At 51.8% G+C, this 26,420-nt stretch overlaps 3 protein-coding genes across 3 annotated transcripts; 1 reads left to right on the top strand and 2 right to left on the bottom strand.

Annotated features, from left to right (window-relative positions):
* Positions 1-1,004: 1,004 nt before the first annotated feature.
* On the bottom strand, positions 1,005-4,962 carry LOC34620686. The gene is made up of 8 exons (XM_026336747.1): positions 4,687-4,962; positions 3,914-4,514; positions 3,481-3,569; positions 2,951-3,346; positions 2,650-2,802; positions 2,319-2,451; positions 1,302-2,230; positions 1,005-1,121 (listed from the first exon to the last, which is right to left on the bottom strand). The coding sequence occupies exons 1-8, from the start codon at positions 4,960-4,962 to the stop codon at positions 1,005-1,007; spliced, it is 2,694 nt and encodes an 897-aa protein (XP_026192532.1).
* A 9,010-nt stretch (positions 4,963-13,972) lies between these two features.
* Positions 13,973-17,551, bottom strand: LOC34620687. The gene is made up of 6 exons (XM_026336746.1): positions 16,838-17,551; positions 16,060-16,747; positions 15,888-15,964; positions 15,495-15,748; positions 14,456-14,703; positions 13,973-14,211 (listed from the first exon to the last, which is right to left on the bottom strand). The coding sequence occupies exons 1-6, from the start codon at positions 17,549-17,551 to the stop codon at positions 13,973-13,975; spliced, it is 2,220 nt and encodes a 739-aa protein (XP_026192531.1).
* A 1,556-nt stretch (positions 17,552-19,107) lies between these two features.
* On the top strand, positions 19,108-21,729 carry LOC34620688. Its single transcript, XM_026336744.1, has 5 exons — positions 19,108-19,189; positions 19,336-19,612; positions 19,949-20,059; positions 20,541-20,688; positions 21,418-21,729. The coding sequence occupies exons 1-5, from the start codon at positions 19,150-19,152 to the stop codon at positions 21,727-21,729; spliced, it is 888 nt and encodes a 295-aa protein (XP_026192529.1). The 5' UTR covers positions 19,108-19,149.
* The last annotated feature ends 4,691 nt before the right edge of the window (positions 21,730-26,420 follow it).

The raw sequence follows: 26,420 nt of genomic DNA, 5'->3' as shown, positions 1-26,420 counted from the left end.
GGAACGAATATTGAAACGCCACCCAAAGCTCGTGCGAAGGACAAGGCACTCAACCTTAGGTGGCTCCTCTACATATTGCCTTTCGGGAGTGTTTGTAGGCAACGACGGTCAGCAACATACCTCAGGAGATGGCATTTCGAAGCCAAGATGTAAAGCTGCACTTTAACCCCACTACGGCGTATGTCTTTGATGCCGCTTATACAGTATCTCAGTTTGGCCATAGGTGATTTGAAACTGAAAGAAAACCCAAGCGGATCTGCATAGTGCACCTCTGAGGGTCTCCAAAGGGAAAGCCTTCTAGCCTCAAACCCGAAAAGAAAACTACGAAGAAAGTTCTGTAATGCTCTTCCAAAAAAGCTCCCTTCTTCCTCTCGTTGCCCTCACCACCCCACAGGGTTCCTGCAGGGGGGATAATGAGATGGAGATAGGGTGAGGGGCAATTCGCTGCATCCTATAAGCGCTCCGAATATTCCCACCCTGTTGCACACCACAACTCCGCGCACAGGTCCACGGCCATCATTCCTATTTCATTGATCTAACTGCTTGAAGCACAATAGAGAATATGCCAACAGGCACTTTGTGCTGTAAGAGTTGTACCAAGCGGATATTTAGATAAGTGTGGATGGATTGGTTTCATGAAGTAGTTGAGCTACGCCCGCTCTAAGCTGGGGAACCCAGGGGGATGTTTTCCCGAATATCGTCTTCCTCCAACTCAGAGAGTCCATGGACTGGTACAACTTGACTGAATAGACAGAAAAATCAATCTCTTTCTTTTGACTATTACTACATACTGACCCAGAGAAGAACTTGGCACGGGCATCCAATGACTCTTCCCCTGACTTCCCCGGGTTGGTACGGTGTTCAGGGTCCGTTACATTATTCTATTTCTGGGAAAAAGCGGCCACCTCAGTCTGGTAGCCAAAAGTGTTGCTGTCTTCTGACTGAAAAAATTCACTGGTCTAGCACTTGTGGAGAGGGCAGAGAGAGACTGTTGCTTTACTCCCTCAATAACCTCTTTCTGTGTCCAGTAGACTAACACATACCTCCTTCCCTTTGATCCTGCACACGAGAACTCTCCCATGGGCTTGCTTAAAAGCGTCCTCTTCAAGAGGGGCAAGCTCCTTGAAGGACCTTGAGGCCTTTAAAAATAGGCTATATGTATTTCCCCATAAGGGACCTCTTCCAGCAGGTATACCTCCTTAATTCGGACCCCCTCATGTTTTTTTTCGGCTCAACAGTCTCACAAAGGAAAGCTCGCCAGGGAATTGCCTCCACCCGCGTATGCCCCTCGAGCTTTGCGCTGAGGCATTAGGAGGCTTGCGCAGTGGTTTTCCGGTAGGAGGAAGAAGTGCACTGCAAGGAGGTGCAGGGCTCTTATTGACAGGAACTGAGGGCCCCTGCTGCTGACGCACATATATAGGAGAAGCTTCTGCAGTACCAGTGTTATGTGAATCAGGAGGGGAGGCAGGTACACAATCCGTGGATGCAGTCAAAACAGAAGATGTAAAGGGAGGCGGTGTGCGTATCCGGCCTCGCAGAGCCTCCACTGCAGGGGTGGGGGCCCATGGCCAGCTCTTGGTGTCGGGGTGGCACCCAGCATCCCCCCCCGCAGCAGTATTCGAAAGCCCATCCACCACAACGTCCTTCCCTGTCTTTGTGATTAATAGCTTTTCTTTTCGCGAGGAGGGGTCAACAAATGGCCCAATAGGGCTCCCAGGAACGTCCTCAAAGAGATGAGTCACGGAGGGTAGGCGGTATGGGGGATCGCCCTGGCAATCATTTTCATCAGGGACTTTTGAGGCAAGATCCTCGCTTTTTACTGAGAAGTGAGTGCTGTTAGATCCCGCGGAGGGGCCGCAGACTGGAGGCAGTGGTACGAGGCCCATTTCCTTTACTGTAACAGAACGAAGGGGACCCTCCAAGCGAGCGCTGTTGCCGCCCGTGCTGCTGCTGCTGGTAGATGGATCGCCCTTGTTGGTGCTGTTTGCACCATTGTTAAATCCGCATCTGTCCTTCTTATTCACGATGCAATCCCCTAGAGTGGGGGAGTTGGGAGGTCCCTCGCATACCGACGTTTCCCATGTGGACCGCAACAGCACTGGGACTTTTGGACCCATGACAGCAGCTGGAAGGCCCCTCCCAGCGACCTTTGTCACTGTTGTCATAGAGCCCCTACTTCCATTGCCTGCGTGCTCAAGGGCGTAGGAGGCCCAATGCCGTTGCGCAGTGTCTGTAGCAACAAACCAACAGCTCAACGCTCCAGTTACAAAGAACCCAGCAACACGGTCCCTCAACAGCAGCTGCAACAGAGCGCTTACCGATGAGTGCAAGTATCTGCCTGCAAACAGCAGGAGAGGCCTTAGGGAGGGGAAGCTTCATTATATGCCGCGGCTTGTCCAGCATCGAGAACTGGAGGGCCCTGCGCGCCGTCGCCTCCAGACCCTCACCATCCTAAAAAGGAAACGTAGGCAGAGTAGACTACGGCAGCTTCGAAAAAGGAAGGCAGCGCAAAAATGAGTGGAGACGGACAGATGGAAGAGGAGGAGGCAGCAGCGGCAGTGGCAGCTCGATAAAGTAAAGCATAAAAGCAGTGCACTGCATATCTCAGTCTAGTGCGCCGCACTAGTACGTGCGATGCTGGCAGCATACCTCCTTCGCAATAAAGGGATTCGCTCCATAGGCGAGAAGCAGCCGCACAGCGGGGAGGATGCCCCAAAAGACGGAGAAAAAGAGGGGAGAGGGAAGTCCCGCAGATAGCACGAAAACATCTGGAGACGCCCCGTTCTCTAGCAGCAGCTGCATCTACGGGAAGCATGCGGCAGAATGAGAACACCCTGACACGAAATTGGTGCACCAAAGTGTAGCGCGACGCAGCAGCAAAACCAACGGGTGACAACTGCGACCTGAGAAAGGGCAGCAGTGCTGCATTACCGACCATTACCAAGCCTACCAGTTCAAGGTTCCGGTTGATCGCCGCCTGCAGTAAGGCTGGCAAGTCCTCTCCAACACCAATAACAACGGGAGCCATTAGAGCGGCTCCCGCTGCTTCAAGGTCGCTCACAGATGGAATCTCTCCCGAAGCACTTGATGCAAAGCCTCCGTTCCCCTGGGCTTTAGCTGCTTCTGCTGCTTGGCGCAGGCTGAATCTGATGCAGTACTTGAGCCCGAAGGCCGCCAGCCGTTTTGCCGCCTTTGCTTGTACTGCTGTTCTAACAGCTTCCTCGTTCTCTGCATGGACATAGGAAATAGGGGCCTCGGGAGCTGCCCCAAAGGCGAGGAGGAGACGAGCCTTCTCCTCCGCTGCGCTGCCACATGCAGCAGCAACACCTAGAGCAGAAAGTCCATGCTGCAGCAACAACGGGTTACACCGCAGCAGCACGTGGATATGCGTGCCATGGTGCTGCCAGCCGCTCAGGAAGCCTTGCCACTGCTGCTTCAGCCTGTGTGTACGATTTTATTTTGTTACTGCTGACTCCTCACCCTCTTATAGTTGGGATTCGCTCCGCGCTGCAGCAGCCGCTGCAGCACTGCAGGTGAGCTGGCAGCAGCGGCGGCCACGAGGAGACGCCCTGTGCCAAACAGCTCAGACGCTAAGCACTGTCACCGGGGCCCCAAATTCGTATGCACTTGCCTGCAAGTTTAGCATGGATCTTACGGTATCAGCATACGCCGAAGACGCTCTTTAGCCCTTAAAGCCGTTCTAGACACAAGGGGATCGGGAAGGACTGCGCGCTAGAAATGTGCGCCGTGCTAGAAAGGCGTATATGAGAGATGCGCGTTCTTCACGAGTTGTGGGTGTTAAGGGACTGCACGAAAGAAGGCTATTTAATAGCTCAATAAGACACACAGTTTAGAAGTCCGCGAGGCTTTCAACGAAGCGAGGAATTGAGGGCTAAGGTGCAAGACTCCTCACTGGGTTGCTGCGTCAGCTCGGCAATCAAGTGATGCACAACGGGGATTCTGGAGTATAGAAGGCCCACTTCACCGACGAGCAAGAGCGGGGAGTTCTTTAACTGATGCAACAACTGTTGCTGCTGCTTGCTCTCTCCCGCGGCGGCGTTTCCATTGTAGAAGAACCACGTGTCGGAGATAGGCCCCCAACCGCAGCCCGCAGCCTTCGGAGTCTGCAAAACGGCAGGGCGGGGGGCCCCCCCAGAGGAAGGCCCATCAGGGCCCCTCCTACCCCACATCCCACTGCTGCTCGAGCAGAAGAGCCTGGTGCTGTGGTCAGAAGCAAGAGCAGAAGCTGGCCTCTGTACGCAGAGGTGTGTGAAGCTCCTGGGTGGCCCTGCGGCCTTCGCTTCACCGGCAGCAGCGTTGCATGACAGTGACGAGACCGCCCGACCCTCCCTTTCCGACGGACGGAAGGAGGCGGACGGCCATGTAGAGTCTACACTGCAGCCGTGTGTGAACAGGATCTCTAGTAGGGTCGTCTGCTGCGGCCATTGCTGATGCATTGCAGCAAAAAGCACGTGCAGGCACGCGGCATCCCCAGCAAAAGCGAGGGCATCTGCCTGAAATTCGTAGCGCAGACCAGGAATCACGAAGCAGAAGAAAGATGCGCAGGCGCAGCCGGCAGTACAGCATTCGCCTACTGGATTTTTGCCTCTGAGAGCGGCTGTTGCCCAGTGCAGCGTGCCCCCCTGAAGCCCACGAGTAGCCAGCAGCACAGCACGCAGTTCACACCTGAGAGGGGCCTCTCTTGTTCTGCTTCAGCGTCGAAAGCAAACCCTTGGGGTCCTCCTCTTCTAAAGCACGCAAAAGCCGTGCAGCAAACGCGGGGGGGATACCTTGTGCAGCCCTTCCAGAACATCTTCCTTTCTCGGTGAGGGCGCTCCGCCGGGTAGCCGTAAGCACAGGAGGCCCCTGTGAGCCCTTAGGGCCTTGAGGCCTGCATAAAGGGCACGAGGGATCCTGGAGTTGGGAAAAGGGAACGGCGGAAGCACTGGCCGTGGCTCCCATCGCGACCAACGGAAGGGGCCCTTGGGGCCCCCAAGGCGAACTAATTGTCAGCCATAATACGCCCCCTTCGGGGGAGGCCCCTCGATGAGCCACTGTGTGCGTAGCTGAAGGCAGTGCTCCTGTTGCTGTTGGCGGAGGTGCTGCTGCTGTTGCATGTATGCTGCTGGCGTTTCGAAAGCCATGCACCGAGCCTCCGTTTCACGGGTCCATGAAAGAAGCTGGGAATTTGGCTACTCAGATCTACAAAAAAAACAAAGTAATGTTGCTTGTAATGGCTCCTTGATGGAGGGCTTGCAGGGGTGGCCTCGGTCCTGCTGAGGCTCGGGGTTAGTGCTCGTAAGCGGCGAAGGTGACTTGCTCAAACTGCAGTGGCTGGTTCGTGAGAAAGAGGTGTGGAAAGAAGGGGACAAAATGAGCTTTTTGGAGGCATGCTGATGCTCGCGCTGCCCTAGGCGCCGCCCATGTACCTGAAGTGGATCAGTCTGAACGTTGCAGTCCGAGGGAACAGCCAGTGACAGACAAGAGGCGAAGAGGCATAGAAGAAGAAGTGAAAGGATCTAATAAATCACTAGAACACGGGGAGAGACGGATTACCCGGAGCAGAAGGAAGCAAGGAAGGAAGGCTCTGTGCGTAACCTTGCCGTGCATTAAGACTCAGCCGGACACGCACAACCGCGAGCTGCCTGTGTCACGAGGGCCCGCCAGCGAAGAATGAAAAGGTAAAGAGTTAATGAGCAAGATATTTGGCATTAAACCTTTGCCTTTAATGTCTCAGCCTTCTGAAGTTAGAAATACACGCAGGGAAGAAGGAAGGAACACAGCAGGACCTGCGGCTGCAGGGGGGTGTCCTGGCCCAGATGCCCCCCTCATCGATGGGCCGCGGCGGTGCTGTGGTCTACTAAAGCAGATTCTTTAAAATATTTAATTTTGTAACGACCTTCGAACCGAATCAGACATGATATCAGGTAACAAACGTGAGGAAGAATTGTGTAGAGGGTAGTTCGCACGTGCACCGTTCACAGGCCCACTGGACTACCTCAGATGCTCGGGTCAGTCTGGTGCCTCCATCGGATATTCCGTCGACAAGAAGCTCTGAAAAAAAGTAATAGCTATCTTTTTTGGCCTTGCTACAATTCGCTTCCTGTGGAAGCATTTATAGTTTCGCTAGCTGCCGTAGCCACGGCAGCTCTATTTGCAGCGATCCACGACCCAACAAACCAGCGCACTACTTGACCGATTCAGGGGTGGCGACAAATTGGAAGGCTTATTGTGGCACCTTGTAAGGATACCTGCCAGGGTCTACCATTCGGCACACTCTTCATGTATAGAACCTGAGACCTGATGGCGTCCCACAGATGGACTGAGGAGGGCCAGCCTACACATAGAGACTCTTTGCTACGCTAGTTACATTTAATTCAAAATTCGTAGCTGTTTAGCTTGAGTACTCATAGATTCCCTACTATTTATCAAGCATTTAGCTCAACTTAGAAAAACGAATGCCGTGCACCTATGCACCGAGGTGCACCAATAGGTTGGGAATGTTCGGAGCACTCAAAGGGAGCGGAAACGCTCATTCGCTCTAGATCTACTCCTTTTCCCATTCTAAAAGAACACTGGCGTGATGAGAGCAGCGAAAGGAAGGAGGGAGCTCCTTTGCAGGATCCTTACAAATGCCTTTTTAGGGTTGATATCGGGTTTAGGGTTGGGAAGTTCTCACTTTGAAGACCCCGGACACATCTCTGCACTGGCGCATTAGACCGGAGGGGACATGTCTACGTTGGTTTGCATTAGATCATCCCCAGTCTTCCAACCAGCATTTAATGCCTCTCTAATACCCAATTGTCTTACGTATACCTAATGCCAATCCGCCATTTGTAAATTACTCTTGGCTTGTGTCACCACTACCATCAGACCCTCTCTTATCCCTTGATGTTGATGCTTCGTTCTTTATGACCTTACGTAATCTTTAAGGCCGTCACTTGTGCCTGTAGGGACCTCAGGTCTATGTGCTTGACTAGCTAGAGCTTATTCGCGTTTTCACGCCTCCGCCTCTGCATAGTGGCTGCATTCACCTTTCGGATATCCCTATATAGTTGCTCCTCCGCATGGTGAGGCTTTGAAAGGCGGCTTTTTCCTACTTCATAATGCATTCCTTGCTTTGAATTATCGTTGTTCCAGTGCTGTTTGCAGTTTTTGCAGCAGGATGAATTTTGTAGGCTAATAAACACGGGAGCTCTATTCCTTAGCTCTAAGTTACTGAATGATACTGGATGCAGTGCTTAAAGTAGCTAAAAGCTGTCCTCCCCCCTTTTGCAGTATGGCCTTTCCATCCAAAGTCTCTATAGGAGGAAAACCGGCCCCAAACCCAGCGCAAAACCCAATAGAAGGTCTTTGACTGTCCTTCCGAAAAGGCTTCCCTCTCTCCACGGGCTCGTCCCTCACGGTTCTTGCATAAAGGTAAGGGGAACAGCTGAAGTGTGTACTACTGAACTCTACAAACTTTTTAATCAGTCTTCACAGCTAATTGTATATCTAGCGCACAGGCACACAACATTGATTTTTTATTTTAGCCAGCTTTACTCTGCAAACATATAAACGACCAAAGCAAATGTTTGCTTTTAAACTACTTTTTGTTCTAATATAATCAGCGTAGCAAACTGCGACGGTGTAGATTCTCCCGTCACAATATTGGAGGGTTGTGGGATGAGGATGCTTAAAAGAGGAGGGAAGTATTTGGAAAAGAGCGCTTCATAGCTCTATGAAATTTTTGTATCGGAAACTGGAGCTATGGGCCTCCTGATGCAGCTCGTAGATGGATTACCCATGTGACATTATGGTTGTAGCTGGCTAAGGTGCATCTAGGCACTTTCTACGAAACCAGTTCTAGTATAGTGAGGATTCGTAGGGAATTTGCCAACGGGTTTGGCTCTGTGCACATCTTATTCCAGAGTTGCATTAACTAGTTGAAACGCAAATTCCAATTTTCTGTGGATATGTGCCATTGGCTATATGCAACTAGATGTGAATGCTCGGAGTTTTTCATGGGCGTAATAATACACCTCTCAGTTGTCCCTTTCACCTAATGTCGGGATCCCTGCGGGTCGTGGGCAGCAAAAGGAGAGAGCTGTTTCAAAAAGTGCTCAATATCTTTCCTTTAGGTCTGTATGAACCGGGGCTCACATCTTCCTATGGGTACTCCAGATGGAACGATATAGCTGGTAGTACCAGATGTTTAGGTGCAGCTGAACCCCGTTAACTCACAGACTGTGGATGTAGTAGGATGTCAGGTTCCCTATAACGGTTGTCTGGTTTTGATAAAGTCAATCGGTGATTTGGTCATTTTATATTCCTTGGCAACAGTCTGGAAAAGCAAACTTCTGGCGATGGAGACGGAGGTACAACAACGCGAGCTGGGTTGGCATCGGGTTGCTTGCAAGCCGATGTATGCTGCAGTAGCCTAACACCTAGTAGGAAGTCATGGCTGGTCAGCTAATAAAGTAATCATGGATGCGTCGAAGAGGTTGTTCCGACCAGAAAAGTACGATGCTGTAGGCAAATACTCGAAGGTTCAATCAGGCGGCTGGAGATTCACCCCGCTTTACAGTTCCCAGATGAAGTAAAGAGATTGCTTCTTGCCGTGTTTCTATAAAGGAAGAAGCACTTGACCATGGCTTCACTGATGCAGAGGAAGCCGCATGCCTGCAGGGAATATTAAAATTCAAGTCACTATACAATCCCTGACCCAGAACATCATCCCGACATCAGCTCAACAACAAACCTTGAGAGAACTGTTAAAACATATGGAGAAGAAGCTATCGATTTATTTATATATCGCGAAACATAAAACTTTGATGTACAAAACATCACAACGTAAACGAGAAAGCGCCGTCTCACTATCACGTCTGGTGGCCATAGGATGGGCAGCGAGTTGAAAATCAAACATTTGACTAGTGACGCTTCCACGAAGAATGACCTACATGTTTCGGGAGCCTTTGAGGAGACAGAGCAGAAGTGCACATTCTGCTGTTCACTCAATAGCACAGTCCCTCAAGCCCAGGTTTGCTCTCGGGCGACATAACGCAAGGATTCAAAAGGCTACAACAGTGAAGAGCCGGCTAAAACGTGCATTATTCTAGCAGCATGGTCTGTGGCTTTTACGTTGGGCCCACGCTCCAAGACACAGTTTTGGGTATACCTTGGGCAACCTCATGGGGGGGCGCGGTGTGTGGCCACGCCTGCGTGGTGCACAAATTAGCGTGACAGTAAGATCTAAGGAGAAGCGATCCTTGGCTTCTTCCACAACGCGCATTCCATTCATGATGAACGCGGTAGAGCTCGTACCCCAACAAGGGAAGGCACAATCTCCATGCTGGTGGCTCAGCCACGTTGTAAGTGGAGACAGTTTTCAGCATGCAGCCCCAATTCAGTGATCTTAAAATCGCTCCTTTATTCAAAAATTCAATGGATCATCGGGGATGACTCATCGGCAATCAGCATGGTGCTCGAATGTGTGAAGCGTGCGCTACAAGCTACCAGCAGGCTCGCCTCCCCCACAGGTCGTTCACTGCACCGTACCGGGCTAGACCCCTTTTCAGCTCCAAGCCCTGTTTCGAGCTATAGGAAGCCCCCAGCATGGAGCGAAGGTTGCGTGGCAGTCATGAAATTTGTTGAGAGGAGGCGAAATGCAGAATATACCACAGCTTTTAGGCCTAACCCGATGTAGGATGTAACGTGGGCCAAGTGCGATAACGTCAAACTACTAAACAAAATTGCAGTAGAGCAGAAGTTTCTGGCACCTTATACAGGCAAACTAGCTGACAGATTGCAAGTATCAGTAGCCTATCCAACACTTGCTTTCACAGTTGCCTACTTCCAAATCCCTAGTGTCTTGGCCAAAGTGTTAAAGAGCACCTGGAGCACCTTGGGTGTGTATATTAGCTCATGCTGAACAAGCCGTGGAATGTGAAGCCATACAAGTATTTGCTTTATACGACAACATGTGTGGATCAAGCAGTCCCTCCTTTGGATGCATCGGGCCTGATCCAACAAAAACTGCATGCAATTAAGACGTGTCCTTTACCTTGACGCATCCGCGAGGGTGTTGTGAAGCTGTATGAGAGCGTACCACACTACCTCAATTTCACTCCTTGGTATTCTCGAATCAGAACTCCTTGAAATACCTTTCTTATGAGCATACAGTCTAAGACCCTGATACCTGAGACCGACGCTGCAGCAGAACGTTTATACGCGACCGCACATCCCTGCCTGTACTTGTATTACCCGATTCTGAGCGTCATATCTTCCTAAGAGCAATGTGAACCCCCCAGCGGTGAAATATATTCTCAATCAACAGTCTATGGGTTGCTCATAGCACTGGATTACTGCATGCTACTCTCCTGGTTTCGCCAAAACCGAGCAGAGGTATTTGATGCAAGAAAAGAAGTCGTATGGGCTGTATTGGGGCGTGGAAAAGTAGCGGCGCCCTATCTGTAAGGGTGTCATTTTAGTGTCCACCTCACCCATCTGTCTTTGTTCTACGTTGAAATAAGCTTGCACGACTTCGAAATCCCCAAATGTTTCGCTGGCATGGCCGTCTCCTGCAATATGACTTTACAGAAAAGTATACAAACAGCATACCAACGTGGTCGCCAACGCGCTCGCTCTTACGACGCCAGAGCAACGAACTACTGTGCAACGCAATGGTTTTTATCTATGGTAATTCCCCATATCTACGACAACTGCGTAATTCTGCTGCTTCCAACACCTATTCATACTCTAGTATTGCCAGCATCCACAGTGGCAAAGGTGAAGTACCAGCACGTAGAGGATGACATGTTGCTGTTAAAAAAAGTGGACTCTGTAGCTTAGGCAATCAGACTTCACTCGGCAGCACTGTTTGCGCAGAACACATAACAATGTTCGTCTGAGTCATGATAGGATATACAGTGCAGTGGAAAAGCTCTTATGATATATTGGGTTGCGTGAAATGTGGTCCGCGGCAGTTTTGTACGCATTGTCATGGCTAGATTGTCCGCAGCAAAAGCCGCGCCACGCTCCTAGATTCAGACATTTTGGCAAAGCCATCTTGGTTTCTTAAAAGACCTGGGCTGACTCGACTTTGTGCTTTCATATTCAACTGCCGGAGGTCAAGGGTCAGGCTAGCATACGTTGTTGCCAAGAATATATGGATAATTGGCCCACTTCATTCTTCACTCCAGTCTTGTCTGCCTCAGGAAGTCCCTCAATTATTCTTTATTCATGTCTGAAGGCTTCAACGATGTTATAGGAATGTCGTTACAGGTGGGCAATTTAAGTTTGTTAGTGTGTTTGGCGTGGCTTCATGACCTTCATACTAAACAGAATGTGGCCACCACGAACGACCTTGTGGAAGATGGGCAGACAAAACGCACCAAGGGCACTCTTTTGCAGCATTTGTGACTTCATACTCACAAAAATTAATTTTGCGTTTGATTTTTTTTTGTGGTGGATGGGTTTGTAGTACCACAGTACACTCTTTTCCTGTTGCTCTCCTGCGACCTTGTCTACACTGAGGAGACCCCCTCGGACCTAAATCTGGACCAGGTGATCAGGATCCAGTAATCACTCTCACAAATGTAGGATTCCAGAGAACAGCTGGCTAGTTCAGGCCAAGGTATACGCAAACCTCGAGAGAAGCAAGCACGGAAATATGATGAGGCGATCAGCTGTGTGTCTCGGGCATGCAAATGTGATCATGGTAGAGCGACAGGCTCGAAGAGATGCACCAAGGGGTGAGTAACCGAAGACCTTTCCGCCCAGTTCGTTGGGGCCCCTTGCCATTCTCCCACAAATCAATGCTATTGCTTCTTACACTACCGAATGCCCCCAAAAGTTGGATTTGCCACAAAATTATCAATATTGAGGTCTCGAGGAAGCTTTAAACTCTCCAAATTATTCGCTGACTTCATCGCGCAGGCAATTGGCCGATATGGAGGTGAAGGATCCACAGGGAACCGTAGAAGTGCTGTATCCCAGGACTATTGAGTGTCGAGGGGACACTAGGCAGGAGGTTTTACTGAAATGGGGCGGTAGAACCAGCTTCACATACTGACGAAAGAACAGTCGCGGATACCGTCTGGCTTGTTAACATCGCTATTCACTATGAACAGTATTCCTTGCGTTTGCTGATCATTGTTTTCCCTAGCTTACGGTTTCACCGAAAAGGCTGCCTTAATATAAACACTCTGCTAGAAAAGCTCTCGGCTGTTGTTGCTAAGGTGTCCTTCCAGTCAGATGTATGCCCAGGCATTCTGGGGTAGGCTGTCTCTACATTCCTCCTTGAGCCTCTGTTGGGGCTTCGGAATCGGCAATGCTGGATGCAACGGCCGTATTTGCATTCAATCACTGCTCTATAAGACTTACCGCACAGCTGGTCTAGTGTTTATTTTGATTACCTCTACTGATCTAACCTGTCTTCTCACTTCTCGTAGCAGGGGGCTCACACACTTCAGCTCATCGACAACAGCGGGCCCATGGCGCTGCCGCGATCCTTCTGGCTGGTCCCTCCTGCATTGCTTGCTGCTTATGTACCTTTATTCCGGTCGACCTTTTTAGCGGCTGCTGCACACTTTGTTTTTATCAGTTGCATGATGTTTGCGTCTCTGCCTGTCTGGGGAATGTGGCGATTTGGGCACAACCCTTCTGCTGTCCTGGGAGCAGTTGGATTCTCCAGTCAGGTGCGGGAAATAGGGATGTATGCTTTTTAATGAAAAATCTGGGCTCAAAGCGCTCTGGGCTAATGTACACTCACGCGCTGTCTATTACTATATTTTAACCAAGAATCGGTAAAGAATCGACAAATCTGTTTGTCTCATCGTACATTTTCATTACTGTGTACCTTCAGCTCAACATGTTGAGATTATTTGGGTGTGTTCGCGCTAGATGCTACGTGCAATTCGCTGTGAATAGTCGAAGTACTCCGACGAGGATGCAGCTACGTGTGCCCTAGCTGTACCTCTTCTGCTAAATTGCATTCAGAGAGGCGCGGGAAGGCAAGGGAGGGATCTCTCCTAGAAAACATTCAACAGCCTGCCATAATGTTTGTGTAGTGTATGGAGGTGCGAGTTGCCCTATGGTGACTTAAAATGCAGAGTTACATTGATACTCTGTATGTGAGCGAAGCAACCTGCAGGCTGCGACTGTTATTGCCTTGTACCTCATAAAAAGAAATCCTCAGAGTGATTTGAATCGTGGTGTGTATCAATGCAATCATATTGGATTAGGGTATCACTGGAGTACTCTCAATGAAACTTTCCTCGAAGCTTGCTGACCGAGCGGGAAGGGGCAAGCATAGAACCAGCAAGAGTTGTCTCGCTCCATGCGTGCAGTTGATAATGTCTAATCCAGAATGTTACAATTGTGTTGGGAAAAAACGCGCAGTTTTAAGGGACTAATGGCTATGAAACAGGGAGGAATCACTCCTCTATCAGCTGTAGAAAACTGCAAAGCCCTTAACTGCAGAACGCATGCGGCACGCCTCGGTGGGGCGGCAGCTGCAGGAGAAATGTGATACCCTTTTCATAGCTAGGGATTGTTGGTTTGTTTTGTTTCTTTGGAGGCTTTATTCATCTTGTTGCCACCAAGTCCCGATATACAGGTGAGTCAAAATCTCCCATTCTTAGGGCCTTTTTGTGCCTTCTCTTCCGTGCCCTCATTGGTGGCTGCGGAGAAGATTCCCCAATTGTAGCCATAGGGATTTTCTGTTGTAAGTGCCTTCTGTTTGCTCCAATGCTTTGATTTCTGGTTCCAATGTACCTGTCCTTGTGTGATTTGCGGTCTCATTCCGCTGGTTCCGCTAGGGCCCCCTCGCTCCCTACCCGCCTTGCTGGAGGCTCAGCTACAGCTTTGCCATCCGTATTCGGTTTCAGAGCCTCCTTAGGAAGCTTTCATTTAGCATCTTATCCTTAAGCTGATCAGCGGTACCCTCTTCGGCGGCACCCTGAAGAAAGCTCTGCTTGATTGAATGCCTAGCTCATGGGGATGGGGGAAATCCACGCAATGCCGTCTGTTTGCGTTTTTGCGTTGTGTCCCACCATTCTCTCTGGATCTTTTGGGATTTAGCTAACAATGAAAGCAGGCTTGCTGACTGCGGCCCGCCGTGCTGTATTTCGTTTGCCTGGCAACAACCCTTTGTACTTCCCATTGCGATAGGCGTGCTCATTATAGCATGCATGTTGACCTCTTTACGTTGTGCCTGTCCTACTAGGCTGCCTGAATGCGCGTTTTGCCGGGCCATGCCTTCAGATCGACCCCTTCAGAGTTTGTTTCCTGCCGTGTTGTGCCTGTAGCCTTCTGTACTATGTATGTGCGTTCCAAGTGCCTGGTTGTGCTGCATTGCTCACAGCGCGTTGTTGCGGTTCCTTAATCAGGCGGGGTCATGGTACTCGGATTCTTGTACCGCGTTCTACTGTGTTTTTTTATGCATGTGCCTGTTTCAGGTGCCTGCGACGATGGCCCGTGAGATTCGCGATATTCGGGAGTTCCTCCAGACCGCGCGGCGCAAGGATGCCCGCAAAGTTGTCATCTTGAGGAGCATCAGGAGGCCAAAGGGACAGCCCTTTGCTCCTGCCTCTGCAGGCACTCATATAACCAAGTTCAAGATCAGATGCTCGAAGCATCTGTACACCCTGGTGGTCACTGACAAGGCGAAGGCTCAGAAGATCGAGGGCTCTTTGCCTCCTTCCCTGAAACAGCAAATCATCCCTGCCAAGAAATAGTCAGCATGAACAAGAGTCGCCAGCGAAAAATGTCGCCTGCTGCTGCAGTGCACGCCGGCTAGCAGTAGCAGCTGCAGCAAAAGCAGTTGCAGACGGCGGTGGTATCGGCGATTGCGCAGCCTGAACACCCGGCCAACTGTTTCTTTGCGCTTATGCAGCGCTTTCAGTCAAGTGCGTGCCCCACCCTTAGCCGTTCAGCCTGCGTAGTGGGTTATGGAGACGGATTATTGCAGTAGTAGTGTACCGGCAGTATTTCTAGAACTGCAGTTGCAAACGCTTCCAGGCGTATGCTAGCACGTGAGGATCTCTTTAGGTTCTAAGGTTGTATACGGCGGGGGAAGGGGCTGTGCGTATAGGGCTCAGTAGTTGCGCTGGCCTGTGACTCGGTGAGGCTGGCGACTCGCACCGTGCGCGCTCCTTTCCCCCCCCCCTCCCCCCCACTCCAGTAGTATGCTCCGACACCCCCTCGCCGGAGAGGAGTACTACCTGCCTCACCCCCCTGCACATTGTAAGAAATGACCCAAAATAAATAAGCCCTTCATTGTTGCTTGAACTTCCATGGGGTCAGCCCCAACGCGCTTTTTTTGCGGCAGTAGTAGCGGCGCCAGCCGCAGCGGCCTCAAGCCTTGAAAGGCGCTGCAGGCTTAACCACGCCTTCGTCTTGGGTCACGCCACTGCAATGCCCGCAACGCGCCTCGTGACCTCCTGCGTCACGCACTTAGCCCGCAGGCAGCGGTGACGGCGATCCCAGGTGCACCTCACTCCCTTGGCTAGTACCTCCCGTCTACGCCCCTTGCCTTGCCACGGTGGCTTTTCTGGGGTCGTGCGTCTGCTGCCGCGGCTTGCTGTGACTGCTGCATGGCGGCCTTCCAGAAGGCCCTGCGCTGCTCTTCCGTCCGGGGGGTCTCAAAGCGGCAAACGGCCAAGTCATTGAAGGCTCGGGGGTGTGGGCTAAAGGAGCACTGCAGCGGCAGCTCCGAAACGTATGGCAGCAACTCAAATAGCACCAAGGCCCAACGGGCCGGCGTCACCTGGACACAGAGGCCCTCCGGGCAGGCAGCAGTGTCGCCGCTGCCAGTGTTGCTGCTGCCGCTGGGGGTGTCACAACTGTTGCTGAGGCGAGGTTCCGCTGCCGCGGAGGAGGTAGCAGTCTCCCCACAAGCCTCAGACCTGGATGTCTCGTGCGGCGCCTTCCAGACGACCACTCCTGGACGCTGCTGCCCGCAGGTCACCTCTTGGGGGCCTCCCTGCACAGGGCGAGACGAGGGTTTTTCCGGATGCGAAAGACACGCGAGATAGTCGCCATTAGAGTCCCTCGCCTGCGAAGGCATTGGGTGGCTGCCTTGGCCAGAAGCGGAAGCTCTCGCTCCGTCAGCTACGCCAGCGCCCAATGCGGTATCTGTCGCTCCTCCCTCTGCTAGGGACCCTGGAGTGGAAGAGGCATCGCAGTGCCTCCTCGGGAACCTCCAAGCTGCAGAAACAAAGCGCAGGTCCCCAAAAAGATGCCGCCTCAATTCATACGAACTCAGGGCATTGCCAATTAGCACAAAGCCGCGTTTCCTTCTGCAGACGTCAGGGCATGTCCAACGGGATGCCTCCCTGCGACTGCTGCAACAAGCATATCCGTCCTTGCCCTCAGTTGCAGATGCTGCCACTGCTCCTGCTGCCGTTGCACCATGCCCCCTTTCTGCCCCAGTAGCTTCCCCAGCTGCATGCTCTGCTGAAGCTCCTTCTGCTGTGGGCTCCAACGCATGCTCCTCCATCGCAGAAGCCGCTGTCGCCTCACGCTGTGCCGCTGCCCGTGTAGGGCCCTCGGCTTCGGCACTTGCAACATCCCTAAACTGAGTGCAGCTGAAGCAGCGGGTGCAAAAGCCATGAAGCTGCATCTCGGCCCCAAGGATCTCGCCATACAAATCTACGTCGCAGTGCGGCGCGAGGTACACGGCAATCTCTCCATCTGCCTCTGTCTCCTCTTCGTCCTCGTTTTCAGCCTCTTCAGCGTAAGACTGCCGCCGCCTTGACGGCGCTGCCTCCTCGCTCTCATCCAGCCCCTCGCCACTCGCCTCTCTGTCTTCGGCTCCGCCAAGAAGACCGTCGTGCGCCTCCCTTCGCCGCCGAACGGCCTGCCCCGCATCTAGTTGAAAAAGTGTCTCGACAGCGCGCTTGTCAGTCTCGCTCATTACCGGATCTGCAACACGCACGCGGCCCGCCGGGATGCGCAGCAGCCGCTGCAGCTGCAGCGCCAGAGCCAACTGGTACTGGCAGCTCAAGACGTCGCTGCAGGCCGTCGGGCTTCCCAGCCCCAAGCAAACCAAGCTGTAGGCTACCTTGGCTTTCGGCGAATTCGGGAGGCTAGGCCTTCCTAGATCAGCAGACGCAGCGGCGGTGGGAGACTCCGGCATGGGGGAGACGTAAGGAGGGGCAAGAGCCAGCGACGAGGCGGGGCTTCCAGGGACCCCTGGTGTGTTACTGCTCCCGCTTTCGCATTCTGGAGCTGAAGAAGACGAAGAGGCGAGCAAACAGCGCAACTCCTCCCTGAGGGCTGCTTGCAGCTGGTGGAGAACCTCCTCCCAGAAGGCCGAAGCGCCCAGTTCCTCCGTAAGCCGCTGGACGGCACGCACAACACCCGCCTCAACTGCCGCTTCCTCCCCGGCGTCTTTGGGGGAAGGACAGGGGAACCGCTGGTTTGAGTTCTCTAGAGAGCAACCCTGCAGGCTACCCGGAGCTAAGAAGCTCCCCAGACGGGTGGCATTGCAATTCCTATTTGCCCGGGGCCCATGACCTTTACCCCTGCCCCCCCGAGAAACGAACTGCCACTCCCCCTCGTCAGCCATTACACCGCCCGCACTAGCACTTGGCGCGTCCTGCTGCAGAAATGGAAATGGCCAGTGGACGATAATTGTGGCGCTTGAAGATTCAGGGCTGCGAGCATGGGAGGCTGCAGCAGCAGCAGCTTCAGAGAAACAACAAGCCGCAGCCAGCTGGAGTCCATCCTCTGTGAGCGAGCACAGCAAAACTCGGCTCAGTCACGGACTCCCTTGGTCCACTCGAGTCGACCCGCCACCCGGCTCCCTCCGTCCCTCCACATGAGTCTTCCAGTTGAGCCGGAGGCCTCTTCTCTGCGCAAAACCGTGGAAGACATAGCAATATTGTACAGCGCCTTAGAGGCTGAAAGAAGGTCAGGAGCGTACAGGAAACGGCCTAAGGGGCGGGGAACGGGGGGAGGGAGGCCAGGGGGCCCTTCCGATGGGGCCCCGCGCATCGGAGTCACAATCCATCTGGGGTCTTCACAGGAACCTGAATTTCACGGCTAGACACTTTAAGGTGCCTTCTTTATTCTTGAAATAGTGCCCGCCGATCATGTCTCGCCGCTTCAATCTTCGGTTATATGGGCAAGGTGATACTCCCAGTATCGGTGCGTTCTGCGAATACCGCTGTTCCAGGCCCTCGGCCGCCCGCTGCTGCAGTGTCTGCCAACATAGCAGCAGCAGAAGCGATTTGGCAACTCCAGAGTGCATTTAGGGCCGTGCATGCATGCATGCACGCTTCTCCCTCTCTTTTTCTCTCCTAATACCAAACACATCGGCCTCGCGCTCCGCGAGAAAGGCCTAATCCCCCAGCTACAAGGACCACCCTCCCTTGCCCGCAGGAGGGCACCAACGAGCTCTACAGAATCGGCTTTCCGCATGCATTTGTCAACAGGGACGGCCCAGCGGCCGCTGCAGCAGCGGTGCCAGGGCATCTAGAGCGTGTGCCTGTCACAGTGGTCCACGCTGCGCGCGTCTGCGACGGTGTGGAGAGCAGACTGACCAGCAACAGCGGCAGTCGCTGCGGCTGGTCCTTATCGTGTTGCAGCATGTCCCCTCGGCCTCTGCGGCTAACTGCGTTGTGGCTGCTCCTGCAGCTGCTGCTGCTGGGTGGGAGCGGTGCCGTAGCCTCCTCCGTGTCTGTGTTGGAAGCAGCGAGCTCCAGGAATGCGACGCCTTTGGCCTCCCTTCCCTCAAGGATCAAGTCCGGGGTCATCCTCCCTAGGGGCCGATCCCGTGTGGCTGTTTCTCCCTTAGCTGCTGCTCCCCATGGGGCTGCGTGCGGCAAGGTGGACAGCTGTACAGCGAGGTCTTTGTCTTTTGTGGGGCTCCAACGGGAGTCTCCTGCATGCAACGCATTCAGAAGCTCCCTGTTGTCTTCTCTAGAACAGAGGAACCTCGCGTCCACCGTAGCAAGGCGCGCTGGGTGCCCCCTTCTTTCCTCAGCCAAAGCGCTGGCGGCGTCTACGCCAGCATGTGGGGGTCAAGAGCCTCTTTCAGTCCCCCTGCCCAGCTCTGCCCCCGTGCATGGAAAGTCTAGGACTCTGGTTCCCTCCGCAGACGAGGCGCAGGCAGTAGAAGACAGAGAGGCCGCAGTGCGACTACAGCAGCAGCAGCTCGAGCAGATGCTGAGTCCGCAAACAGACGATGAAGAGCCTCCCTCGGGTAAAGCGGCAGCTCTGCTTCTGATCTTGCGTTCTCACGATCCCTTTTGGTGCCTTGCTAGTCCGCTGTGTGGCGTCCTGCCCAACACTGCGAGGCAGACATCCCGTGGGCGTGGCTGTCCCGTAGTGACGTTGCGCGTGCTGCAGGAATGAGCGACGAGGAATTCTCTCAGATCGCTGGCATCGCCCCCAGCGCTAGCCCCCGGACCGTGGCTATGGCTCTCTCAAAGTGGCGGCAGCAAAATCCCAAGTCTGAGTTGGCTCGTCGGTTACACCGCAAGTGGATGGAAGTCTTTGAAGAGGGCCTTCTACAGGACCTTACGCGCAGAGAAGAGGCCACCAAAGGGGCTAAAACGTGGATGGCATCCTTGCAGCAGATTGTACTCGGGGGACAGCCCCTCTCTGCTGCAGCAGCCGATGATGTGTGAGTTGGGACGCACAGTCGCTGGCTAGAGCACCCTGCTCGTGCCATTCCCCTCCAAGACTCTATGGATCCTTGCACGCACGCGCACCTACGCACTCATGCCTTACTACCTGCACCCGCCTAGCACTCTAGCTAACCAGCTAGCCGTGTAGGCCGAGAAAGGCCAGGCAGCAAGCTGATTGGAGGTCCACAGCCTTCCTTCTCCACCCACGCCAGCCTCCGCCTCAGTGTCCCCTCCTGCGAATCCCCTCCAATTTTTTCGAGCAGCGCTCCTTCCCTATGCCCTTTCCTCTTTTCCACTGCCTTTCTGCTGTGATATTTCTTCGAACTGCACAGACCAGACGCCCCAAGTGAGCTGGACCAGAAATACGCAGAGTCCCAGGGGCTTCCCGAGGCTTTTCGCACCCTGGCTATGGAGGTCAGAGAAGAGCAGGAAGCAGCACAGCGGCACCAAAGCTTTTTCCATAGGTAAGGAGGCGAGTAACAGAGCGGCCTTACAGCTGCACTACATGCGAATATGGCAGGTGGAATAGAATAGCACACTAACCAAGGTTTCCCATCCGACAGCCAGCTAACCCAAGTTCACGGCTTCTCTCCGCAAACTTGTAGAGTCGCCTTAGGCAACTAAATACAGGGGAAAACTCTATACTTATACATGCGTGTGCATGTACCTCTTTCATATATCTAAACATATATGTAAACATGGGCTAGATTCGTTGTTACTTATGCGCTTCATAGACATCGCTGTTCTTGAGTGTCTCTTGCTTCTTTCTCTCTTTCGACGCAACACGATCTGTATTCGGACTTCGAATCATGCTTTTTACATACGCTTGCCTCCTTCGTCTCTTTGTATGGCCCTGGTTCTGGCCTGCGCCGCGTTTTGGCTTGTGTCAATGTGGTTGTGACCCTGCGTGGACTGTATTTTCAGGTTGAGTTCACCTGCTAAGTACTTTTTGCCTTTGCTAGCCGTCAGCTCGGTGGTGCAGCGCGCTGCCCTCACAGCCGTTTTTGCAGCTGGTGGAATAGCTGGTCGGCTGATGACTGGCAAGCCGCCCCGCCGGTCTGCCCCCTCCCAGGTGAGAGGTTGGCCCCCTGCTGAACACCGTAGCGTATCATTCCCCTTGTGTATTTCTCCTCTGCCCTCCATAGGTTGAAGAGTTTGTGGCCGTTCTTGATCTTTTCAGTGCGTGCTTGTTCATGCTGCGCCTTTGGGGGGCTGCCGCAACAGCGGCACTCACTCTGGAGGACTGTTCATGCATCCCTAGCTGTTGCATGTGCTTCCTGCATACCAACTCGACAGAAGATGGAAGCTGAGGGATGTATTGTTGCACAACAGGCTGTTTCTTTCCTCGGTGGAACAAAGAGACCCATTGCTTGAGGGGCGAGGCGGACACCGCTCGAATGTTTTGTTTTGATGAATGTGATGCGTTCTGCCTTATCAGACGAACACGGTACCGGCTGACCGGCGATCACTGCGGGCAATGTGTCTCAGTGCTGTGGCCTTAGGAGCCCACGCCTTGTTGGGCGTGGCCTCTGCCTTCTGCAGCTGGAAGGTAATAAGCTGTCTACTGACAGATTCCTCTCGCTCGATGGAGATTTGACAGATTCCTCTCGCTCGATGGAGATTTGACAGCTCCCAGTGCAGCGTTTTAAACTCTCTTGGGGCGCTGCGTCCCATTTGCATCAATGGGCCGTACCGATGGTCTTTAATGAGCATTAGCCGTGTACCTGAGCGGGGCGGAGGCACCAGTGGGCGTATGTAGTCAATGGGGTGCTATCATGCTGGAGGGATGATTTGCTTTCAGGTTGGACTGGTCCCCTGGATCTCCTTCAGGAGCCAGGCTACTGGGGCTGTTATTGCCCAATGGTGGCTCGCTTCTGCTTTATACCGCTTTCAGTCGCCTGTGCAACGCCCTTGCGACACAGCCTCCGGTTCAGACAGAAGTGGACTGCCCGAGGCTCCAGGTACGTTGCCCCCCGATGATCCCCTTCAGGATGCCTTAAATGAGGGAGGAGATGGTGTGGAAGAGGGACCTATTGTCGTAGATGGGCGAGAAGGAAAAGAATGGTTCTACGACGATCCGGAATTCCCCACAGCCTTCAGGGAGGATGACTGAAATGAACAGAGATCACGAACTTCACAAGCTGAAGCGCGTACAAACGTAATTTGGCTTGACGTGCTTTGCTGTAATACGTAAATGAGAAGTCAGATCTGGGCTTTTGAATCAGATCTATTCTTCTAAACATGCTTTCCCTCCGGCCATAGCAGCTGCAAGGCGAGGCCAACGTAGCTGACGAGAAATCTACAGAAAGAATGAGAGGCTGGAACATTACCTTCGTGCGCAGCTCAGTTGTCACTTTGCATTTTTCTCGTAGTGTCCATGCGGAAATCGCACACAACCCAGTAGGCTTTTGTAGTGTGTTCCCCGATCGTGCTGCTCCAACGGGGCACTAGATTTGCTTTAGAGGGTGCTTCTGGGTGGGGGCGATTTGCCGCCATATTCCACTTTTAATACCAGCCAATGTCATCTCCTCTCGCATTTCGAGGTGTGCCACGTCTTGCCTGTGGCAGAAATGGACGTCTGATGATCTGCTCTGCTTACTTAGTACATATGCTAGTGACATATATAATTAGCCACTGCGCAGCAGACGCGGGCTTGTGTATAGTACACCCAGGTGGCTAGAACGTAGCTAGGGCTTCACTGAGCCCGCTCAGTGTATACATGTAGTTTTTATTCATCGCCTTGATTACCTGAAGGTATCCGAGAACTCACTGCTGGGAGGCCGGTTACTGTACGACAAGCTAGGCGTTTCAAGGCGTCCATCTGCAATTTTCTTTGCAATACCTCCGTAGGGAAATCTGCGACCTGAACGGCCAGTCACCCAGCGTCCAAGCAAAAATTCCTAGTTGCTCTTTAAAATGAATTGACTCATTTAGTGAAGCCAGACACAGTTGAGTCCTGTCAGCGGGATAGTTGTGGTGTGATCGCCCGTTCGGGTAGCGCAGCCGATAAATCATAGCGAACGCACAAATCCCATATTGTGGAGACGCAAATTACTCGGATCGGTTGTATAGGAGCACGCATACCGTGCAGTGGAACACGCGGTAGAAATCTCAAAGATCAACATGTAGTGGGCTAAAATCTTACGAGACTGTTTTCCTCTGGGTGGCTTGTACTACTTCGAATTCGATGTGAGTAATTTGCCTGTTTAGGACGTCTATTAAATACACACACCAGGCCATAATTACTCATATACTGACATACAGAATGAATTTATCGATTGAATTAGCTCGGCTGTTGGACAGCTCTGCGGATGCCACCTGCGCTAAGTCGGGGACCCCTACTCTCACTCAGCCTAGGGGAGCAGAAAATTTAGGCAGACAGAAATAGGCACTTGAGGGGATAAATTACCGAGTTCCTTGTTAAAGGCTTCTAAATGGCTAGTTTTTATTTCGGGCCTGTGATGATCCTGGGGAAAGCGTTAAACTTTTGGCAAAAAAAATGTGGGAAGCGAAAGCGTCTTAGCCTAGAATACCTTGTATCTGTTTTACATTGCGTGGCGGATCTGTACAACGAGATACGGCGTCTAGGGTGGTGACGTGGAGCTTTGCGGATTGGAGGCCACTCTTATTCGCATTTCTCAGCAGAGGTCCTGCGCGTGGCGGGCTAAGCTGCACTCTAACAGCTACTACTAGACCGGGTTACTTGCCCTTAGGCCAACTTCCATACCAAAACTCCGAATATTCCGAAGTATTCCCTCCTAAAGGATTTCTCGTGTCTTTGCCCTCTCCCCATAGGATATCAATCACGAGGAAAGAAAAGCCTTACGGAGTGCTCGTTACTGCAGCCTCTCAGCAATCTGACCATCGATGTTCATCCACAAATGGCAACTCCAAGGGCAGGTTCCCGGCGTTGATTTAGTGTGATTTTAACTATAGCGAGAGAAATTACATATGGCACTTCTTACTATTGTAGTTCTATGTGATTACACATTGATAAAGTATTGACCGTGTCACTGGGATGTTCTTATATATCATTGGTTGCAGAGTAAGATTACTAGAATGCAATTAGAGTCAATGTTTTGTGCTAGTGGAGAGCCCCTATGTAATGCGGTTCTTATACTACGTAACAAAAGGGCATCGACATATCGCCCAGTCAGTGGGTATACTTTAGAAACTGAATGCTAGAAAGTGTCTAAATATAGCTTGGCCTGCTATATGCACTTCACGAAAAAGTTAAGCTGGAAGTAATGATACCGTTGGATTACGCTGAGTATGCTAATCATGGTAGACACTTAGCCACTCATTAGAACACTACAGCCACTCTACATTCTGCAAAATAGCCATTTGGTTCTGAGGTAATAACAGGGGCGCTTGGAGCGGCATAGGTTCCTTCCAATATAAAGGGCGGGATCGCGTGTGTTGAGTGCAGGGGGAGGTGAAAGCTATTATGAGAATATAATAGCTGCACTTCCTTAAAACTTTTAAAGTGCTCTGGCGGCGTGTCTAGCGGTAGAGACGTAGAGAATACAGATATTTAGCTGCCCCTCCGGTAAGTACGCTCAAGTGACAAAGCAATTCGCGAGCATACACGTGAGGTTTCTCAGTAAAAAGCACAGAAGGGTACGAATGTATGGATTTGGAATCACTCACACTAAGGGGAAAGCCAACATAAAGCCGCTTTATTGTTTTCGTCGTTGCTGAGCCAAAGGTAAGACCGCAAGAGTACTTCAATTAGCGAGCTACTTGTCTTCTTGACCTGTATCTAGTTGGACTCAAAGTGCTTAATACAAAAAAACTTTTGTTGCTCTAAATATCTGTTGTTTCTTTCCTATTTCTCGTCGCCTTTTTGTTGCGTGTTGGTGAGCGACGGGGCTGGTACTCGGGCCGTCTCACTGCTATCTCTGCATGAGTACAAAAACGAGGGATCTTTCCCTGGCTTAAAGTAATTAAATTTGGAATGGATCAATGTGAATTTAGTATAAATGGCATTTTAATCTTATGATCCCTTCATTCTCCTCCCGGAAAAGCCAATCAGTTGGTGAGAGGGGGTGCCACTGCTCAGGGTGTCTCGCAAACGTATGGGTTTTCGTTTAGTTTCCTTCCACACCGACTTGATCTCTGCTTAACTATTCTGTCGTATCAACTACTATGGAAGCACCATTTGTATGGTACAGAGGCAATCAGTTAGGGCAAAGTCTGAAGTGAAGTTGAGAAATGCCTTGCGTGAAGGCTTGCAAATTTTACATATTAAAGAATGAGTATGTGCCGGCCCTATGATGGAGAGAGACAGATTAGTCAACTTTGTTTTGCCTCAGCCTTCTTCGTAACATCAAAACAGGAAAAGACGGGAGACCCCTGGTGGCGGGAGGATGGCGCTTGAACAGCCAGGTAGGTGATTGCTGCTGTTGGGAGCTCTTCCTTCTGGAACGTTTTCGCTGTATTGCGCCGTATAGCCTCGGCACATAGTCTTACTGCGAATATCCGTAGCTTTTAAATGGCCATATCAGTATGACGAATGGCCTCTGATTCCCTCGGCATGCCGCACTTTAGCGCCTCAACCTCTTACGTCATTCCTAATTCTTCATCATGTGTGTGTACCCACAGTTTGGAATGTCTTCCTTGGGGTGGGGGTCTTCATTTTGATGATCGTCTTGTTCGCGGTCTACGTAAATACACAGCTTAAACAACGAGAAGCCCTGAAACCAAGGAAGGTGCGTGTTTCCCCATTCGCATGTCCTCATTCTTTGTCTCCCTTTCACACTCTTTCCCCAAAGAATCTGTTTATCCCTTCTGCTGACCATAATATTGGTACTTGTGCCATCCATTGCTATCTGTCGAAACTAGGCGTTCCGCCTATACACAGGACAGCTTATCTACTTCCCGGTGAATGTGCACTCTCCTCTACTTTCTGCGTTATCTCTTCTGCTGTAGCACATCGCATATGCCAGCTTCCTCAGGCGTCCTTTTCCGTATCTGCGGGTGTATGCCCTAATGCTACTGGCAAAATAGTTGTTCAGAAAAGTACCGTGCATTGAATATCTGGTTGTGCCCTATCATTTGGCGTGACGTGTGATCTCAGAACAAGAAAAAGAAAGAGAAGGAGTACTGGTCCCTTGACTGATCGTTTTGTGCAGAAGGGAAGGGTTTCCCCACAACCTACGACCGTCCATCCTTTTTTCATGAGTGGTATCTAACTGCGCAGGGACGCCCACCTGCCTTCTACCCTTTTCCATGCTTCGTGTTTGGGTTGTGAAGATGAATACCCTTCTCTCAAATCAAGGGGAAGACAGGCAGGTAGTATAAGACATGGTGAAAGGGCCCTTCTTGGCGATCGCCGTAGGTTTTAGTGGAAATGCAGGCATTGGCTTGGATTTGGTGAGTCGGCCTGCTGGAAGCCAAAGTGCAAAGGTCCCGATGTTTCCATGTACTCCTCAGTTATTTTGTCTAGAATTGTGAACAAAAAAACACATCGGTGGAGCGAGACACCCAATGAGCAAGGCACACTTTGAACACCAAGTCAATGAACCGCCCTCAGTTCTGCACTTGATTTCCCTTGTAGCTTTCTTCTTACGCTTTGAACTAGGTGTAAGATATAAATAAGCCCTGCGCTATAAAATGTACCATGGACCGTGGGTGCCGTCGATGCTACTTAGATGCCACCCAGTCAACACTCGTATTATGTACTGCGATACAACGTCTAAAGCCAAATTACATACAGCGTAATACAGTACGGCAGAGAGCCTTAAGAATACACACGATGAAGGTGTCGCTTTTTGGCGACTGCATGCCTTCGTTGCTTACCAC

The sequence above is a fragment of the Cyclospora cayetanensis genome, unplaced genomic scaffold, assembly GCF_002999335.1.
Source record: "Cyclospora cayetanensis isolate NF1_C8 unplaced genomic scaffold, CcayRef3 CcayRef3_contig_145, whole genome shotgun sequence".
Classification (NCBI taxonomy): Eukaryota; Apicomplexa; class Conoidasida; order Eucoccidiorida; family Eimeriidae; genus Cyclospora; species Cyclospora cayetanensis.
This window is presented reverse-complemented; position numbering and strand designations above follow the sequence as displayed.

Excerpts from the sequence above, each read along its gene's own strand:
- LOC34620686 (XM_026336747.1), bottom strand. The coding sequence starts at position 4,962 with ATGGGAGCCACGGCCAGTGCTTCCGCCGTTCCCTTTTCCCAACTCCAG. Across the intron at positions 2,803-2,950 it reads TCAACCGGAACCTTGAACTG|ATGCAGCTGCTGCTAGAGAA; the intron begins GTAGGCTTGGTA and ends TGCTTCCCGTAG. Across the intron at positions 1,122-1,301 it reads GCAAGCCTCCTAATGCCTCA|GAGCTTGCCCCTCTTGAAGA; the intron begins GCGCAAAGCTCG and ends AGGTCCTTCAAG.
- LOC34620687 (XM_026336746.1), bottom strand. The coding sequence starts at position 17,551 with ATGGCTGACGAGGGGGAGTGGCAGTTCGTTTCTCGGGGGGGCAGGGGT. Across the intron at positions 14,704-15,494 it reads GCAAGGGGCGTAGACGGGAG|GGATGATTTGCTGTTTCAGG; the intron begins GTACTAGCCAAG and ends ATTTCTTGGCAG. Across the intron at positions 14,212-14,455 it reads GAATATCGCGAATCTCACGG|GCAGCCTAGTAGGACAGGCA; the intron begins GCCATCGTCGCA and ends ACGCGCATTCAG.
- LOC34620688 (XM_026336744.1), top strand. The coding sequence starts at position 19,150 with ATGCTGAGTCCGCAAACAGACGATGAAGAGCCTCCCTCGG. Across the intron at positions 19,613-19,948 it reads GCTGCAGCAGCCGATGATGT|ACCAGACGCCCCAAGTGAGC; the intron begins GTGAGTTGGGAC and ends CGAACTGCACAG. Across the intron at positions 20,689-21,417 it reads GCCGGTCTGCCCCCTCCCAG|GTTGGACTGGTCCCCTGGAT; the intron begins GTGAGAGGTTGG and ends ATTTGCTTTCAG.